At 43.8% G+C, this 20,001-nt stretch overlaps 1 protein-coding gene across 2 annotated transcripts; it reads right to left on the minus strand.

Moving 5' to 3' along the window:
- Positions 1-1,508: 1,508 nt before the first annotated feature.
- On the minus strand, positions 1,509-19,679 carry ccdc142 (coiled-coil domain containing 142). 2 transcript variants are annotated; one of them, XM_076888018.1, is made up of 17 exons: positions 19,335-19,679; positions 18,682-18,750; positions 16,740-16,781; positions 16,211-16,414; positions 15,773-15,991; positions 14,127-15,442; positions 12,686-12,963; positions 11,885-11,971; positions 10,314-10,502; positions 9,734-9,894; positions 9,202-9,354; positions 8,913-9,027; positions 5,323-5,500; positions 5,064-5,174; positions 2,500-2,600; positions 2,107-2,275; positions 1,509-1,974 (listed from the first exon to the last, which is right to left on the minus strand). In XM_076888018.1, the coding sequence occupies exons 3-17, from the start codon at positions 16,740-16,742 to the stop codon at positions 1,866-1,868; spliced, it is 3,393 nt and encodes a 1,130-aa protein (XP_076744133.1). In that variant the 5' UTR covers positions 16,743-16,781; positions 18,682-18,750; positions 19,335-19,679; the 3' UTR covers positions 1,509-1,865. The 2 variants fall into 2 exon arrangements, with proteins under 2 accessions (XP_076744133.1, XP_012778857.3); XM_012923403.3 differs by having other exon boundaries at positions 16,740-16,786.
- Positions 19,680-20,001: the final 322 nt, after the last annotated feature.

Raw genomic sequence — 20,001 nt, forward strand, 5'->3', positions numbered from 1 at the left:
GATTAACGCGTTCCTGATTTTGGCATAATAACTAGTTACCGTGCTCGTTACCACAATAATAACGTAGTTATTAACGTAGTTAACTAGTCCCTACACTGGTAATAACACAGAAATGAATAAATAAGCAGAAAAGATTCAAATGAACAAGATGAGCCTACTGAGATGCTGTACAGCTGCTCTTTGTCAAAGGAAATGTTAATGAGTTTATTTCACTACAACTAAGGAGGCAAGCCCGACTCCTGAAATTCAACCCCCCATCATAATTCCCCCCTCCACCAAACTTTACACCTGGCACAGTGCAATCAGAGAAGTAACGCTCTGTTGGCAATCACCAAAGCCAAAGTCCAGAGAACAGGCCTCCACTAGACGGCAGCATGCTTTACATCACAGCATCCAACACTTTGCATTGTGGTTGGTCATGTAGGGCTTGTATGCACACAATCTGCAGTTGAGAAAAGGTGATAATAATCAGTATATGTTATTGCAATACCGCATATCACAACATTTCTGAAGCTGCAAATGTGTCGTTTAGTGAGTGAAGTATGGTGAGAATGTCGTATCCTGGGGTCTGTGTTGATTTATACCTGTAGTGAGTTAAGACAGAGATGTGAACGTACTAACGAGTGAAGAAAACATGTTGAGGATGGAGGACAGTTAGTGAATCAGGAAATACAGAGGATTGATGAAGAGGAGGGCAGCTGTGAAGAGGATGAGTTGGTACCTGTGTAGTATGGACCAAATTGTTTGTCACAAGCTTAGAGAGTGAGAGGATGCCCGAGGAACGGATTTGTACGTATTTATTTCCAGGAACAAGGGTGATGTGCAGAGCTCAGATAGGATCGAGTTGTTGAAGCTGGGTTAAGAAGAGAGGAGACTCTCATTCTTTCTCGGCATGAAGCCCAACTGCTGGTTGCTGTGTTGATGGACACAGATGAAGTCAGCGTCCATAGACCGTGATGTTTGAAGACAATACTGAGATCTGTAGTGAGGCAGGAGGTAGATGAGAGAACGGAAAGTTGGCGGTCAGTGAAAACAAGACAGAATGTGTGTAAATGTGAGGCAGGTATAACAGTGACGTCATACAGTGCTTACGAGACGGCAGCGAGACCTGTGATGATGCATGGCTTTGAGATGGTGCACTAATAACAACCAGGATGGATGATTAGAAATGTATTCCTGTCATTGAGTAGTCTGAACTGTTGTTGTTCTCGGTCCTGACTTCATTTGTGCGAACAACAACAGGAGGGGTTAGTAAAGAAATGATTTGTGCTTCTCGTCCATCGAGAGTACAGGGAACAGAATCAAAAGTAAAAGAAAATCACTTTTGCTTCTGTCTTCAGGTCCTGTGTTTGTTGTTCTGCAGTTTGAACTACTGAAATAAAGTCACAAAGCACAGAAATGAATTCAGCTGAATGAGATAAGGAGCATCAAATGGTTTTCATGGTGCACTTAGTCCAGTTCCAGTCTGATAAACTGACAACAGCAATGAAAAGAAGCACGAGCACATGAACATGCAAACACAAACTGATTTATTCAGGTATATAAAACACAGGTAAAAGAAATATTTCTGAAAATAAGAGCATTTTGTTTTTAAATTAATTATCATTTCATTCATTTGACACATTTCAAACATATGTGAGCGAGAAGTTCTAACCAGTGTTGTCCCAGTGTGTCTGACTGGGGTTTATGTTGCACCTGCTTCATGGTGCCCCTCATGTCTATTTATCAAAAATAAAATCATTATTTTTATGTATTTACATGATATTTCCTTCAAATGTTGCTACTAAATCAAAGTGTGTGTGTGTGTGTGTGTGTGTGTGTGTGTGTGTGTGTGTGTGTGTGTGTGTGTGTGTGTGTGTGTGTGTTCAGTGTTCAGAGTTGGACAGGCAGGACAGCCCCGGCAGCCTCCAGCGACGGGCACTGGTCTGAATCCTCAGGTCTAACCAGTCCTGCTGAGCTGCACCCAGCACCAGGCTGTGAGCACAAAGGAAACACTTCTTAACTGGGAGCAACTTCAAGGGGAGAAGTGTGCATCAGGCCCATTAATGTGTCAAAAAAATGATGAATTTCTGCACTACCTCCGTAGAGAGAATGGGAGAACTGTACCTTGGAGCGAGGTATGGCTCTGCGGGGGTCGATGGGTCTACTGGAGGGAGGTCGGTAGGCGTGCATGAGGAATCAGACTGAGGCAGGTCCTCGCCTTCCATGCACCTCAGGTTGGCTATACTGCTCCCCACAGCAGCATCAGTGCTGTCCCCGTTTCTGTCAGCCGGACCTGGAGAATTACAGCAGGCTCATCACCACTGCCTCTCATTGTATTTGTCACATGAATGGCAACCACACAGCCTGTGAATCCTAACAGAACATGTGCTTGGTTGATGAAGGAAAACTTTCTCACAGCTCAACACGCCTCTGAAACGCCTGTGTACTGAAGGAACGAGGGAAATGAACTGTGACGTGTTGGCACATTTGAACGCTGCAGACTGACGTGACACTTACAGCAGCGAGAGAAAGGCTCCCAGGATCGAGACTGCACGTACGGTTTAGCCTGCGGCTGCTGGAGCAGGCACACCACTGCTGAGTCCACCTGCTGAAAAACCCTGCAGGCAGAGAGAGCACCGAGGAACTTCATCACTTATTATTTAGACTCTGCCAGCAAATATTAAAAAGTAACACTTTAATATTTTTTACTTGAACAGACCCAGGAGATAACCAAAAACAGTTGAAGTCACAATGTTTGAGGTGTACAACAAAGATGTGACTAAATACTGAAAATAGCAACATTTGTATGATTATCTTCTTGTGCACATCTGGTCCCAGCACTGCAGCTGCATTTGGAAAACTGAGTCCCACTCTGACATCACGTCAAAGTGACTTATATACAGGGTGGGTCATTCATATGGATACAGCGTAACAACATGGGGATGGTTGGTGATACTAAAGTCCTGTTTGTGGCACATTAGTATATGTGAGGGGCAAACTCCTCAAGATGGGCGGTGACCATGGTGGCCATGTAGAAGTCGGCCATCTTGGATACAACTTTTGTTTTTCCAATAGGAAGAGGGCCATGTGACACATCAAACTTATTGGTAATGTCACAAGAACAACAGTGGTGTGCTTGGTTTCGACGTAACTTTATTCTTTCATGAGTTATTTACAAGTTTCTGACCACTTATAAAATGTGTTCAATGTGCTGCCCATTGTGTTGGATTGTCAATGCAACCCTCTTCTCCCACTCTTCACACACTGATAGCAACACCGCAGGAGAAATGCCAGCACAGGCATCCAGTATCCGTAGTTTCAGGTGCTGCACATCTCGTATCTTCACACCATAGACAATTGCCTTCAGATGACCCCAAAGATAAAAGTTTAAGGGGGTCAGATCGGGAGACCTTGTGGGCCATTCAACTGGCCCACGACGACCAATCCACTTTCCAGGAAACTGTTCATCTAGGAATGCTCGGACCTGGCACCCATAATGTGGTGGTGCACCATCTTGCTGGAAAAAGTCAGGGAACGTGCCAGCTTCAGTGCATAAAGAGGGAAACACATCATCATCTAGCAACTTCAAATATCCAGCAGCCTTGAGGTTTCCATTGATGAAGAATGGACCCACTATCGTTGTACCCCATATACCACACCAAACCATCACTTTTGTTGTTCCAACAGTCTTGGAGGGATCCATCCAGTGTGGGTTAGTGTCAGACCAATAGTGGTGGTTTTGTTTGTTAACACCATTCACATAAAAGTTTGTCTCATCACTGAACAAAATCTTCTGCGTGAACTGAGGGTCCTGTTCCAGTTTTTGTTTTGCCCATTCTGCAAATTATGTGCGCCGATCTGGGTCATCCTCGCTGAGATGCTGCAGCAGCTGGAGTTTGTAAGGGTGCCATTTGTGAGTAGCTGATATCCGCCGAAGGGATGTTGGACTAATGCCACTCTCCAGTGACATGCGGCGAGTGCTACGCTGTGGGCTCTTGCTGAATGAAGCTAGGACAGCCACTGATGTTTCTTCATTAGTGACAGTTTTCTTGCGTCCACATTTTGGCAAATCCAACACTGAACCAGTTTCACCAAACTTAGCAAGCAGTTTGCTGACTGCAGCATGGGAGATGGGTGGTCTCGTAGGGGGTCTTGCATTGAAATCTTCTGCAATGACCCGGTTACTGCGTTCACCAGATATCAACACAATTTCGATCCTCATGTGTTAACCTTCGACATGTCAATGGCTGTGAACAAAGAGAAACTTGTAAATAACTCGTGAAAGAATAAAGTTACGTTGAAACCAAGCACACCATTGTTGTGACATTACCAATAAGTGTGATGTGTCACATGACCCTCTTCCTATTGAAGAAACAAAAGTTGCATCCAAGATGGCCGACTTCTAAATGGCCACCATGGTCACCACCCATCTTGAGGAGTTTGCCCCCTCACATATACTAATGTGCCACAAACAGGACTTTAATACCACCAACCATTCCCATGTTATTACGCTGTATCCATAGAAATGACCCACCCTGTAGAATCAGCCTCAGTGGAAGAGAACATGACGTCCACAGTGCAAACAGCAGTGTGTTCATTTCCTTCTTAGCTGGCACAGTGGTGCAGAGGTCTGCACTGCCAAATAACAGAAAGAGTCTGAACCTGTCTGGAGTCTTTTTGGGTGGAGTTTGGATGCTTCCTCTGTGCCTGTTTCTTCCCACAGCCCCAAAAGCTGCATATTTACTGACTGTGTGATTCATTGGTGATTTAAAATTGCAGATGGAAAAATGTGACGTTCAGTGGTCAGTAAGACTAGAAAGATGACGGCTTCCACACTCTGAAGCTCACAGTAAAGCAGTGGTCTCAGATATGTGGAGTATGCACAGCTGCTAAGCTTTCATAAAGCACCTTGAGGCGACTGCTGTTGTGATTTGGTGCTATATAAATACAATTGAATTGAATACGTAGGCTCGTTTGGGCTGGTTTTGGATATTTGTTACTGGTTTGATTAGTTAACAATCAAGAGATTTACAGGGAGATGAAGATGGCAATGAATAAGAGAAAAAGCCAGACGGTGATACCGGAGGCTGAGCAGCTGCTGGTGGAGCTCAGCTGACAGACCATACTGGTTGGACTGGATCATTTCTCTAATAGAGTCAAAGTCCTGCTTCAGCTGAAGAGCGCCCTGCACGCTAAAAACAGAGCAGAAGGACATTTGTCAACATCTGAAGATGGTCTGTGTTTATGTGACGTGAAGAGTCACACGCACATGTACCAAACTGCTGTTTTTAATGATGTCATCAGTTTGTTGGCTAACACCGTCTGTGCTCTAAAACACACCTGAACTTGATCTTCTGTCTCAGGATGTGCTCCATCCATGCCTCCATGAACGCTGTCATCGTTATACTCAATGCTTGGACTCGTGCGTCGTCAGACAGAGGGGCCACGCCCTCTAACACTTGACCAATCACAGTTTGAGCTGCCAGAGATGCATATTCACTGGGACTGTTGGGAAAACCTTTGGAAACACAGCGTAAAATGAAAAAGGCCATTTAGAGAGAAAATGAAATACAAACTTTTAGCTTCTGTTGAACTGAGATGCTGCTGAAATATTACAGCAGCCATTTATTTTCAGTGTGGTTGGTGCGAATATAAAAGCATTCATAAGCAATGACACTAACTACACGCTGTAGCTGCTGCTTTGGCAGGACAGCGACCCAAAGCACAAACATGACAGCTGGTGTTCTGTTCATAATACATGGGTGGATCAGTCACTGTGGAAGGAACAGACTGGAAGTCCAACCTGCAGCTGTTAGTGACAAAACTTTGAGTGCAAAACATGACAAAGATCAGGAAGTGTTGGAGCTGGAGCAGTGAAGACAGACACACAGCAAAGAGCCAGGAGTGAGAACCTGCTGCACTCCAGCGGTGTGGCACAGGGTCACCTGCTCACACCTGAGTTTGTGGGTTGTTCTCTCACAGGAAAACTACATTCACTGTATTACAGTCACATAGTACTGAGTGTTACTCCTAATGAAAACATTTAAACACTTTAACAGTCATGAGTGTTTTCCTTTATTATTCAAACCAAAGTCTTCTCTGGCTTAGTCTGAATGATCAGCAGGGCTGATAGAAATATTATAATGATGATCATTTATTGTACTGTTGAAAGAACTCTCTAAAGCTTGTAAATTACAAATATTGAATTCCAAATTATTTGATTATTTATGTGCAATTACAAACTCGGTGTAACTATCTGTGTATAAACACAAAGCTGACACTGTGAGACTTCATCACAGGTGTGAGCATCACAGCAGATGTCTTTGTGCAAAGTAACTGAGGATAAAAACATGGAGCAGATTTTCCTGGCCTGGCTTTTTATAGCAGATAAGAAAATCAGATGTGAACCTGATGCTGCTGAAGTGAAGCAGAGCAAAGTTACAGAGGTTTGATTACAGACACAGCTGAGAGTTTGTTATTTGGCATCATTTGTAAAAGTTTACATTTGTTCGATGTTTAACAGCAGAAATGAGGCTTTGTTGTTGGAGTGTTGAGTGATGAAACCTGCAGCGTCAGAATCTGTGAGACGTCGACAGAATCAGCGACGGCGTGTCCGTGCCGTCGGGTGAACGATCCACGCTCTGTGTTTCTGTGCGGACTCTGTAACCTGCTCTCATTTGCTGTTTTAGCTGTTTGATGGTTGCTGAAATAATGTTGTGAGCTTCAACCTGAGATTCTGGCGTTTCTGACAAAAATACATTTATATTTAAAAATGGATTCAGGACTTAATGAATGGATATCACTTTATTGAAACTAAAATCGATTTTTAAACCCAACCCTGATGAGTTTAGCCGAATAAAAGTAACCCCTAAATAACTTCTTCGTTGAACAGTTACAGCGTGTTTAGTAATGTGTTGATGGTTGCTGCAGTTTTTATGTTCAGAATTCACAAAACCTACAAAACCACTTCACTTTGTTTCACTTTGTAAGAGCCCATCAGACATCACTGGCTTCAAAGGCTGCTGTACTTAAACCATTCCTTAAAGATCCACACCTGAAAACCTAAACACCTGATCACCTGAACCAGAACACCTGATCACCTGAACCAGAACACCTGATCACCAGAACACCTGAAACAGAACATCTGATCATCTGAACACCTGATCACCTGAACCAGAACACCTGATCACCTGAACACCTAAACACCAGAACACCTGATCACCTGAACCAGAACACCTGATCACCTGAACCAGAACACCTGATCACCTGAACACCAGAACACCTGATCACCTGAACACCAGAACACCTGATCACCAGATCAACTGAACCAGAACACCTGATCACCTGAACCAGAACACGTGATCACCAGAACACCTGATCACCTGAACCAGAACACCTGATCACCTGAACCAGAACACGTGATCACCAGAACACCTGATCACCTGAACACCAGAACACCTGATCACCAGATCAACTGAACCAGAACACCTGATCACCTGAACCAGAACACGTGATCACCAGAACACCTGATCACCTGAACCAGAACACCTGATCACCAGATCACCTGATCACCAGAACACCTGACCACCTGAACCAGAACACGTGATCACCAGAACACCTGATCACCTGAACACCAGAACACCTGATCACCAGATCAACTGAACCAGAACACCTGATCACCTGAACCAGAACACGTGATCACCAGAACACCTGATCACCTGAACACCAGAACACCTGATCACCAGAACACCTGATCAACTGAACCAGAAAACCTGATCACCAGAACACCTGAACACCAGAACCAGAAAACCTGATCACCAGAACACCTGATCACCAGAACACCTGATCAACTGAACCAGAACACCTGATCACCAGAACACCTGATCAACTGAACCAGAAAACCTGATCACCAGAACACCTGATCACCAGAACACCTGATCACCTGAACCAGAACACCTGATCACCAGAACCAGAACACCTAAACACCAGAACACCTGATCACCTAAACACCAGAACACCTGATCACCAGAACACCTGATCACCTAAACACCAGAACACCTGATCACCTGAACCAGAACACCTGATCACCAGAACACCTGATCACCTGAACACCTAAACACCAGATCACCTGAAACAGAACACCTGTTCACCTGATCACCAGAACACCTGATCACCTGAACCAGAACACCTAGTTCTAGTAAAGCGCTATATAAATACAGGCCGCTATATAAATACAGGCCATTTACCATTTACCTGATCACCAGAACACCTGATCACCTGAACCAGAACACCTGATCACCAGATCACCTGATCACCAGATCACCAGAACACCTGATCACCAGAACACCTGATCACCTGAAACAGAACACCTGATCACCTGATCACCAGAACCAGAACACCTGATCACCTGAAACAGAACACCTGATCACCAGATCACCTGATCACCAGATCACCAGAACCAGAACACCTGATCACCTGATCACCAGAACCAGAACACCTGATCACCAGATCACCTGAAACAGAACACCTGATCACCTGATCACCAGAACCAGAACACCTGAAACAGAACACCTGATCACCTGATCAATGTGGTCTTTATTCAGATCTGTTCATAACTTCCCTGTCTTTTAGTTTGTGCTTTGTCCTCTCGGTCTCTGTAAGTTTTCCACTACTCTGAAACTCCTCTTCCTCTACTGACCGGTATATTATTTATATAGTATATAGTTGTTCTCCACACTTCTCTGTCAGCTTTCCTCTCACCCAAACCTTACAGCCACCTTTTAAGACTCTGGTTCTGGTTTTCTGGTTTCCCGTGAAAGGGAGTTATTATTCACACGGTCACTAAGTGCTCAGAGGAGTTTCTTACCTTACAACATAAATCTACATAAAACACTGAGGTAAACTGAAGTCATACACTCAGATACGAGTACCTGTCCTGTGGCTGGGCTTCCAGTGTACAGCAGGAGGCATGGTGTGTTCAAAGATCTCTCCTGACCTCTGCTTGCAGTCACTGGAGAATGTCCTCAGCATCACAGAAGAGAAGGTCTGACGGACAGTGAAGACACCAACATTACCGGTTAGATGTGGTTAGGGAATCATGTGTGGCTCTGTATAGTCCTGGTATATGATCCTCAGCAACACTAAACACACAGTCCACCCGTCTGCACAGCAGCAGTGAAGCTTTCTGACGTGGCTGTGAGAAGAAAGCAGACAGCTCACCTGCAGAGCAGACCGAGCACGCTCCAGCGTTTCCAGCTGCTGCTGCAGGAGGAGCTGGCTGTGGGTGTGTAGAGCAGACTGCTGGTCACTGTGTGAATTCATCACTAGTGATTTGGTCTGATGCACCATCGCCTCGAATGACTCCCTCATCACCTGCAGACACAAAAAACACATTTAAACTGACACTGAGCTTAAAGATGAACTGTGTCCAAACGTTTTGGCACCACTGCTCAAACTCATTTTGTTTTTTTATTCGAAACGTATGAAATCCTTAATACATGAATATGAAGCAAAGTGAAATAAATGAAACGAACTTTGGGCCAAAAATAAGTACAGCACCAAAGACAGCCATTAGAAGCTCACAGTACATCATGCTTTGCATTGTTTTTACTCCAGTGTTAGTACAAAGTGGTGTGACTATGATCAGAGTTCACTGCATCGTGTTTATGAAACAGCCTTTGCACTTATATCAGTCTCTGATCACCCAGCTCTACAGAACACGTGTTCTGGTTGTAATATATGAGTAACCTACTGTGAGGTCCCCCTGTGTAATAAGCAGGAACTTATTGAGACTCCAGGAGGAGAGGAACTGGTGTGCCTTGGACATCACCCATACAGTAGGCAGCTGCACAGAGGCCAGCACCAAACCAACAGTCTGCCTCTGCAGAGTACAGGGGAAGAGGCTGAAGGGACCTGTGGAGGGGAGACAGACACAACGGGCATCAAGTCAATTTTATTATTATTATTATTTTATGTAGAAACTGTTTTTAAAAAAGAAAAATCAGGCAAAGACTCTGCAATATTAAAGAGAGACAACCACTGATCAAAGCCCACTGACCCATTGATCAGTGGTTGTTGATCAGTGGTCATGAGAATTTGCATAATTATGATGAAGGAACTGAGCTCCCAGCCCATTGTTCCCTCAGTGGGCTGGTTTCAGTCATTATGCAGATGTACTGTTTATAAGTTTGAAACCTGCAGTCAGCTGAGACTGAAGACGTCACCTGGATGTGACGAAACGTTTCTCCCACTAAACACTACGTCCAGATGAAGATATGAGTTGATGTCATTTCCACTGGGTTTGGTTAGAGTGCTGCTGGTGGAACGTTTACCTGAGGCTCTGCTGTGTGACTGACGGCAGCGCAGAGAAGACAGGAGGGGTGGCAGCAGCAGAAGGAAACGCCCCATTGTTGCTGACGTTGTCACATTTTCATCTTTTTCAGATGATGTCACCACAAACGAGCTTCTTTGATTTATCAAACATTTATCTGTCAGGGTTGAACCTAAAGTTCGACACAATTCTGAGGAGAGACGACGAAGCAGAAGCACAGCAGGGGACAGCGATTCAGCTCAAAGTCAGTCTGCAGATAATGTTATTCTTTTTTACAGACGAGCGATGTCTGATGTTATTTATTGTTGCTGAGGAATTTAAAAAAAAAAAAACACCATAATGTACTTTATATTAGAGCTGGGCGATAGAACGATAACGATATGTATCGCGAAATAACTTTTTCTCGATAGAAAAATTAAATTATTGCGATAGACCTCACCGCGCTCGTCCTCTTAAAAAAAGAAAAAAAGAACAGCCAATCCAAATTAAGTAGTGCAGAGCCGAACCAATCACAGCCGCAGCGTCACGTCAAGCCGCACATGTGTGTTTGTTTGGGAAGCAGCCAGCCGCCGTGCCGCCCGGGTAATGGAGGAAAGGAGTGTGCCGACTAGAGAAAAATCAACCGAGAGCGTGACCGAAGGTTACCGAAGAGAAAACAGATGATGGCTCCAACGCCGGAGAGATTGTTGAACGGAAGAGCCACAGAAGCTCTGTAGTGGGAAGGTATTTCTGCTATTTCAAGTCTGACAAAAACAGAGTAGCTGCACTGTAAATGTGCCGAAAGCAAGTCTGGAAATACAATAAAGCGGTGCAGCTCAGTCTCCGACTGGAAGCGCTAATTCGTCATTCGGCTTTTGTCAGACTAAAGTAACTGTTAAAACTGTTTGAAAAGCTCAGCTATACAACAAGGAGAGATTGAGAATTTCCTTTTAGTTCTCAGTTTATTTGATATTGACAAAAGTTAGTCAGTTTTGTCTGTTCTTCTGTAAAACAAACTAAGATTATTTTTAGAATTAATATTTTGTTTCTAAGTGGAATTGACAGTTTAGTCTGTTTCGTTTGTTCTATTTTGAAACTTAAACGCTTTAGCGGCTGCCTTTTGTGTAGTTTGCAATATTTGCCTTTATTTATCTGAAAAAGTCTCATGTTCCTTAAGTACATCTACCCTGTTGAACTTATTATGGGAAATAAATATTTAAAAACAAGCTGCTGATTATTTCACATTTTACTTGTGAGCAACGGCACATTTAAATCTTACAAATATAGTTATTTGGCTTATATCGTGATAGATATCGTTATCGCCTGAAATGAAAAAAACATATCGTGATATGAAAAAATCTCATATCGCCCAGCTCTAGTTTATATTTATCAACTGTTGGAAATTCTGCTGCTGTTAAAAATGAAGTAAAACATGATTTTAAAAATAACTTAGTGTGTCTGGTCAATCAAATATGAAATCAAAGCTAATGACATCACACCGTGTCTAAAACAAAAATGACATATATGTAAAAACATGTAATATGTAAGGTCAGAGCAGCAGACCGGTCAGTGTGTGAGTCTAAGCGCACTAACCATAGTCCCACTGAGCATGTGCAGTAACCAGTAACACACACAGACTCAGGTCCTCCAGCATGACTTCACTCTCCTTTGGAACTTGACCTACAACACACAACAAGGAGTGTCACACACACAACACAATTTCATATGCTCGGTTTTCTCCTTTCAAAGAGTTTTGCAGTCGAGCTGCTCTCGGAGGTTTTGCTGTTAACCTGAGTGCTGAGAAGCTCCCCCCAGCTCCTTCTGACAGCACAAGCTGTGATCATTACTGATGAGAGGCTGCGGGATAAAAACACTTTGAAATTAGACGATTCTTTTTTGTGCACACTGCCTCCCCCATCCATCAGGTCCAAATGTGTGCCAGAAGCAAACACAACGATCAGGCACTCAGATTGTGCAGATCATCATTGAGTCTCAGAGTATCTGAGAGCCTTTCCCCGGAGTTTCATAAATATTTAACATAACTGAGAGACCTTCTGTATACTGACTCTAAGTTTAGGCAAAGCTCCAGTCAGCTCAGCGTTTCCCACTCTGCCCCCACTTTCATGTGAATGTGCTCATAGATTAATGTGACCAATCACAAACGTGGATAAGACAACAGAAACGTGTCCATTCCAAAGGAAGAGAAAATATGAAGCGGTTACACACAACGCAGACACAAAACAGCTGCTGTAGACAAAGCAGCAAAGTAAACGTAACAAGGAAAGCAGTGTACAACATTACAGCACTACACGCTCAGCCTGGACTCTACTTTACGTATACATGTCTGCTATCATCAGACGGTGGGCACAGTGGCTGCTGAGGCCACGTTCTTACCAGCGTCTGAAGCCTGACACAGCCGGTGGATGACCTGGAAACCCCTGTGGTGCTCCTGGAGGTTGAGGCTTCCTGCAGTGTGTCCTGCTACAGGGACTTGTAGTTGCAGCCACAGGGCTCTGCTGCAGAAAGCCCTCAGCAGGGTATGATACTGTTCAAGCAGATCAGCAAAGACCAGAGACTCACCCAGGTCTAACCACTGGACTGAGTGAGACCAGCAAACAAGGTCCGGCTCCAGTGTCTTTGTGTCTGCTTCAAACATCTCCTCCTTCTCTGATCTGAAAGATACAAATCACCTCTTAATGTTTAACCATCCTTTGATAGAAACACTGTAGTAGCGTAGGAACATGCACTCGTTTCCATGAATCCTACACCACCTGAAGGTGTTGGTTTCATGCCTGAATGATCATCTCTTCAGAAACAGACCGTGTTTCTTGGCCCGAGTCTGCATTTTTAATGCGTCGCTTTCAAGACAGTACGAGTCGGAATGAATGCATGATATTATCAGATAGTTTAATAGTTTAATTATTTATATGCACATTTAATTACAACAGATAGACTGTGTGCGACTGTCCTCCACCTGCAGTTGTCCAGCTTACTATAATCATTAGTTTGGGAATGCCCAACAGGGACAACATAAGAACTGGGAAGAACAAAAAAACAACTTCTGTCAGGAGAAAACTGCTTTCAGTCTTTGTTTCATGGTTTACTTTGTCAATCTTACTTCAAAGAGAATTGTGCAAATTCATGCATGTGGCAAAACAGCACTAACTTCATCATTGCATGAACTTCAAGATATTCCCCGAATGAATCAAGATCGATCAGGATATAACAGCATATTTCTGACTAACAAGGCAGTTCATTCCATTTCTATTAACACTTTCTTTAAAATAACACATTCTGGGGCCGACTTGAAGGATGTGGCAGAAATTAGACCTGAGTGTAAATGTGACACTGGAACCTGTAGAGTGATATTTAGAATCCCCATAAATCCAGATCATGTTTTCATTGTTGTTCATTTTATGAAAAATTTAAACTAATTAAAGTTGAACCTTATTGAGCTTGAAGAAGACGTCGGAGGAACAAAGTAACTTGCTATTTAGAACCTGCCATGAATCATTAATACAAACAGGCGGTAAGAAACGTCGTTTTAAGTAGTTTATGTAGCATTATTACTACTTTGATCTTTAGATCCATTTATTGACCTTGACGAAGAGGTCAGAGATCAAATGTGACATCTTCATACAGCACTTTCTATATGTTTACAATAAACACCACACTTGTACGAGTCACAGTCATAGTCTGCTTCTAAGAATACAGTAGAGGTCTGGCCCAGCATGTAAGGCAGATATGAATGGACTCAACATCCCTACAAAGAATGACGCGGACGCAGAAACACTACCAGTAACATTGGTAGGTGGTAACAATGGTGTGACCATACCTGCTGGTGGGATCTGGCACAGTTATTTCCAGTTCGGCCCATTCCTGTTGAATTCTCTCCACATTTTGGTCTTTGTTCAGTTTCGAGCTCTCTCTGTCTAATTCCACTGGATCGGGTGTATTTGGTACTCGAGCGCTCAAGATCGTTGAGTCAACCTTCCCATTTACCACGTCCGTTGCTGGGGTTTGAAGCGGCTGTTCGTTGAGTCTTTCTGGTGTGGGTGTATGTGAAACCAGCGGAGCCAGCAGATCACTGGACGAAACAAACACCTGAAAAAGCAGCTCTGCTGAGGAACGCTGAGGTTGGCAAATCCTTGACGGTGGCACGCCTCGGAGACGTTGGGAGCTCATTAACAAAGGTGAAGCTGTCTGCAGAAGCGCGCCGCTTTCTAAACGTGTCGGATCAGGTTGAACCAAGTCCAACGCTTCTACGCCGCTCTGAGTAAAAGCAGAATGGGACGTGCGTTTTTGACACCGGTTACTTTGTTCTCTTTTAGAGTTCTCCTCTTTATGTTCTGTATCTGCGGGATTGGCTGAAACAGAGGGACGATTTTCCACGACTGGCTTGTTCAAATGGACATCAGGCGTGTAAACAGGAAGTGTTGTATTTTTATTTTGACAAGACATCTGGAGGGTGGGACGACTTATGGAGAAAAGAGGAGAGGAAATTAGATATGTATAATGTAGCTGCTCCCAGGTCCACTCAGATCTCAATGTGGAAATCCCACAGCTGAGACTTGTGGGGTTTTGAGCACATGTGCAAGTCTCATGGTTGCTGTGGATCTGACAGAAGTAACAGGGCGGCTCTGAAGCCCAGTAGTGCAGCTGCTTGGCTGCCATTTCTGCATGATAGCTTGCTAAAATCATCATTAACTCTTTGACTGAGAAAGGAGAAGGGCGATGGCTTTTGATCCTTGGAAGACTGGAATCCAATGTGGAAAAATGTGCCTGCTGCATTACTGCAGTCTTTAGCTTGGAGGCGCTGTGCTGACCTCTCTGCTCATCAACAACCTGGTTGTAATGATAAGTCCCTGTTAAAATATCCTCCAAGACTTCTTTTGGTACAGAGTCTAAGTCAGTCTGGAATACAGAAGACAGGATCGCTTGGACATAGTGCTCCATCAAAACCAGAGCCTGCAGACCAAGTAAGTCCAGAGATTCCTTGATCTTTAGCAGTAGCCTGGTATGTTGACCAGCAGCACGTCTCAAGAAGTGGTCAGACTGGACTTTGGAAAACAGGCAAGACCAGTGATTGAGATGAACCCTGAGTTCTTGACTCAGTGAACCCAGATCGAGCCTGCATGAAGTTGACGGGGTCTGGAAAAGAGAGCAGAATGACTGTGACTGTGTGAACAGGCACTGGTGGCGATACAGAAATCTAAAACTCTTTGACAAAGATGTCAAATGTTGGACGTTACAGAAGCATTCCTGCAACCATTTTTAACAATTATCCAACTACAGGTTGTGGCGGACGTCTGTGATCTGTTACACAGACTCTTCATTACATCGCCCAGTGAAGGTGCATGTGAAGCACAACTGGACAGTTCCCTCTGGTAGCCTCTGGCACAGTGTGATGTACAGCGCGTGACTATATGACACAGTGCTCAGTAAGCTTTAGATCACACAGTGCTGAGCGCTCGGCCTCACCTGCTGAGGTGCAAGGTGTTGCCGATGATGTTCCAACAGTCTGCTCACACTGGATATGTAAACCGCTGCTAGCCGAGCCCTCCTCGTGTACTCGTGTATAAAAATCAGCAGGGATCGCTGCTCCAGGAGTCTCCACTGAGCTCTGTATTTACCCTGCAGGGAGGATGAGGAGGGCAGGAGAAGAACCCCAGCTTCATCTGGCATTCCTTTAAAACAGACCTGATTAGGTGGGAGAGAGGAGATTATGAACTCAGTTATAACAAGATCGATCTTTGTTCCAATGCTCAATATTATGGCTTCTTCCCAAAAATGGCAATTAAAGAGTCAGAATGTTGAGGATGTAATCTTTGAAGAGATTAAGCTACGAGAGCTTTCATTCACTCATGTTCTCCTCACACCCATCACAATCCAGTTACACTGCAAACTGTATAAATTCACCTGAGACAGCCGTGCGCTGGCCACCAGCTGCCACTGAGGCGCCACAGAAAGAAGCGCTTGCTGCAGGCGCAGCAGGCGCTCGGAGGAGCGGGACACCAGGTTGTGAGCCACTACAAAGTTCTTCTCTTCCTGATCCTGACCGTGACCCCAGAATAACCACTTCAGACTGGGGTTAAAGCTGCTCCTGATTAACACCTCAGCTTGCTGCAAGGAACGAGACATGAACATCTGTAATCAGCAACCCGAACGGGATGATGCAGAGGCCAGTGTGAAGTGGCTTAACCTAAACAGTCCTCAGTAAAGGGTCAGGACAGGCAAAAGCAGTCCGAGGAAAACCTTTGAAAAACTACAAGGTCTCACTCCAAATATAAAGAAATCAGGGCTGGGTTGAGGTCAAGACTGAAATGGGAGGAGCTATGTTCACATGGACAGTGGAGGATTAATGTTTATTGATCAATCAGCTTAGTAGAAATTGTGCCGTAGTATCGGGCAGAAAAACAACATGTTGTGCTGCATATATAAATCATACCATTTGCACTCAGATCCTCTGTTTAGCAAACAGGAAGTGAAACTGCTCTGAAAGAAACAACAACAATGAATGATCAGTCGTAGCTCATCCTGCTCAAAATCCCTCACATTTCATTGGTTCATGTAATATGTTCAAGGTACAGTAATACATATATAAAATATATACATATTACTGCAAAGCTGTAACGTTGCCTTGTCATCTTGAACACAGAGGCCGAGGTGTCACTGTTAGGCCTAATCATGTTTTATGTATGTGGCCACGTACATATAATAATTATAGGTGACTGCACACCCACTGCTGAGTTTATAAGTTGGCTCATTGCAAAGAAATAAACAATCGAATTCATTTCATAAACCAACAAAAATGAAAAACATGTTACATAAAAGTTCTAAATGAACTTTTCATGTCATTGAGTGAAATAAGTATTTGATCCCCGAGCAAACGATGACTCAGTATTTGGTGGAGAACAGCACAGCGGTCAGACGTTCCAGGTTTGCTCACATCTCAGCAGCACTGTTGGCCTTCTCCTCTCCAGCTCCAGCTCGCTCCACAGATAGGACTGAGGTCTGGAGACACCCCACGTCTCCATTAAGGTTCCAGACCAAAATGTTGGCAGCATTCAATGACTGAATATCAGATGTAATCAGATTACAAATCAGTCTACAGGTTAGCTCTAAAATGTCACTTTACGATACATTTAGTTTAGTTTTCGTGCATTAAAACCATTTTAGCCTCATGTTCACTGAGATGTTTCCACTATGTCCAGATCCTCACTGTGACCAACGAATGATGAGTGTGTGTAAAACCCTCTGCAGAGACGTTTGATGTGATTCTGCATCACAGAGTCGGCTTAATGCTGAGCTGACATTAAATGCTGCTGTAAAAGTGCTCATATTAAGAGCAAACTTGCAACTTCCTGACATTTCAGTGTTTGTAGAAATCAAAACTTCTGCAATGAATTGGCTCTCTGACACTTTACGAATGAGGAAATTAGTTGATCATTTTATTGCTCAGTGTGGTCTCAGTGATCCTGTTTATCTGACTGCACAGTAAAGCTGTAAAAGTCTAAACTGGAACATCAGAGGTTACCGTGCCGCTGTCTAATAATGCAGACACGGGGAATCAGCAGAGCGAGCTGAAACTCATTTTAAACAGGGCTCTTTGTGCATGCTTGTTGTAACTGCAGCTGTGTAAAGCAGGTTGGAATCAATTACAAAAGCATTTATACATTTGTTGCTTACATTCTAGGGTTGTATTAATCCATATTAAGCTTAAAATTAAACTTAAATACTCATTTGCAACAGTGTGGATACAAACAGAGCTGTCTCTGCCTCAAACAGACGAGCTTACAGCTCCACCCCTCACTAACAGCTGACGTTCATTCTCATTTCAGCTGCATTAAAGTACTGAACAGTTCTCAGAAATGCTAACGCACGCTAACATTAGCCATTTCATTATTAGCAGTTATCCAGCAGCCACATTAGCCATGTGTTATCATTAACGTGGCGACTAATGAGGAAATGCTGAGTGGATTACAGGCACACAGCTGTGCAGACCAGTGGGGGAAACCACAGCTAAACTGGGCAGAGAGGCCACAGTGTGGAGAATTAATCCAAGCCGACAGTGACCGGTTCAAACTCTCACAGTGAGCCTTCTGTTTTGTTTTGAATGGTCTTTATTTTAGCAGAACTAATGCCACACAGTACACGAAGCTCATCTTTCCCATAATGCTCTTTGTGCGCTCTGTTATTTGTTGTGCCCTTGGTTTATTAGTAGCTTCTAAAATATGTTTTATCTTCACAATCTGTAATGCGAGTCTATCCATCCATTCTCTTCCACTTATCCTCCTCAGGGTCGTGGGCTGGAGCCTATCACAGCACATCTTGGCCATGTCACCAATCATGAGTGTGTTTGTGTGTGTGCAGGCATGTATGTGTATTACCGATCAGGCCTCGCTCTACATCAGCATCTTTCAGTATCTCTGGGATGTTGTGATCCATAGTAGACAAAGCTGTGGAAGGACGAAGCACAAACATGAATTCAAGGCACAGAAAGGGGCCTGTTTATTTCAGAATTCACTCTCCAGCATTTGTGTTGTCACAGAATGTCTATATTCCAAATCATCTGTCAGTGATGTGAATATGAAGAAAAGGTATGAACTCCACAATCATTTTATGAACAGCTGACATCTAAAAAGGCTGCCTGCTATACTCTGTCAGCAATGCCAAGTGTGTATCACACTGTGGTTCAGCCACACTGCTCTCTGCTGTGTCTACACGACAGACTCTGTGACAGTGCTCGCCTGTTTGCTTCAGTGGGGACAGTCTGTGAACTTTCTGACAGATCTTCAACAATAATGTAAACACCACCCAACAACAGGAGCTACATGTTCCAACTTCACTTGTCCTTTTTTTAAGATGACGGTGTAAAAGCTCAGTGTATCCATGAGTCTGTGCTCTTCTTCTGGACATGGAAAACATGTTAATATCTTCCTGTGTCCAACATCGGCAATGATCTAATGGAGTCACCACAGTCAGCTCAACAAAGGCTAGTTAGGGCCAGCAGATGTGTTATTTCCAGCCATCGTACACTTACTTATCAAAACTGTGTTTCTGCGTCCATCTTTGGGGCATCTCGGCTCAACAGAAGAACTTCTCTGGGGAGTACCGACTGGCTTTTTCCCCGCAGAAGAAGAAACGCTGTTAGCTTCATGTTAGCGTTGACACAGCGCTGCTATCCGCACTTGACTGTGGCTAACGTTTCGCCTCACTGAAAGAGCCAGCCAACGATCTTATTATTGACTTACGCCTTTCCTAAAGACGCTCCCGTTAATCCACGAAGGAAGCGTTTAAAATAGCATCTAAATGGCAGAAGCCTGGGAAAACAGGGTGTAGCTGCAGCCAATCAGGAGAAAGCGTCGCCAGTTGTTATGGTAAACAAGAAGCGGCGGTGACTCTTGCGCCTGCGTCACTTTTGCTCCTCTACGAGAGGATCCTTCCGCATCTTACGGACATAATTAAAGTAATGGGCTGTAACACCGTAACTACGGTACAAAAACAGCGATCACATTAAACAGCATGTTGCCTCATTTATCCTGAAAACACAATCGCGATGTAAACAATCGTTTAAAAAAGGAAAGAAAAAATCACTGGTTATTTTCAGGAAAGTTAGTTAATTTACATAATGCATAAGATTAAAATATATAAGATTTTAAATTGTACTCAAAATGTTTCCCCGTCATTTTAAATACAGTGGCCAAAAT

This window comes from Maylandia zebra, linkage group LG2 (assembly GCF_041146795.1).
Source record: "Maylandia zebra isolate NMK-2024a linkage group LG2, Mzebra_GT3a, whole genome shotgun sequence".
NCBI lineage: Eukaryota > Metazoa > Chordata > Actinopteri > Cichliformes > Cichlidae > Maylandia > Maylandia zebra.

What these genes read in the sequence shown, in the direction of transcription:
- ccdc142 (XM_076888018.1), bottom strand. An exon ending in GAAGCCCAGCCACAGGACAG is followed by an intron (nt 5,501 to 8,912) that starts GTACTCGTATCT and finishes GTGTTTCCAAAG; the next exon opens with GTTTTCCCAACAGTCCCAGT. An exon ending in AGACAGAAGATCAAGTTCAG is followed by an intron (nt 5,175 to 5,322) that starts GTGTGTTTTAGA and finishes CTCTGTTTTTAG; the next exon opens with CGTGCAGGGCGCTCTTCAGC.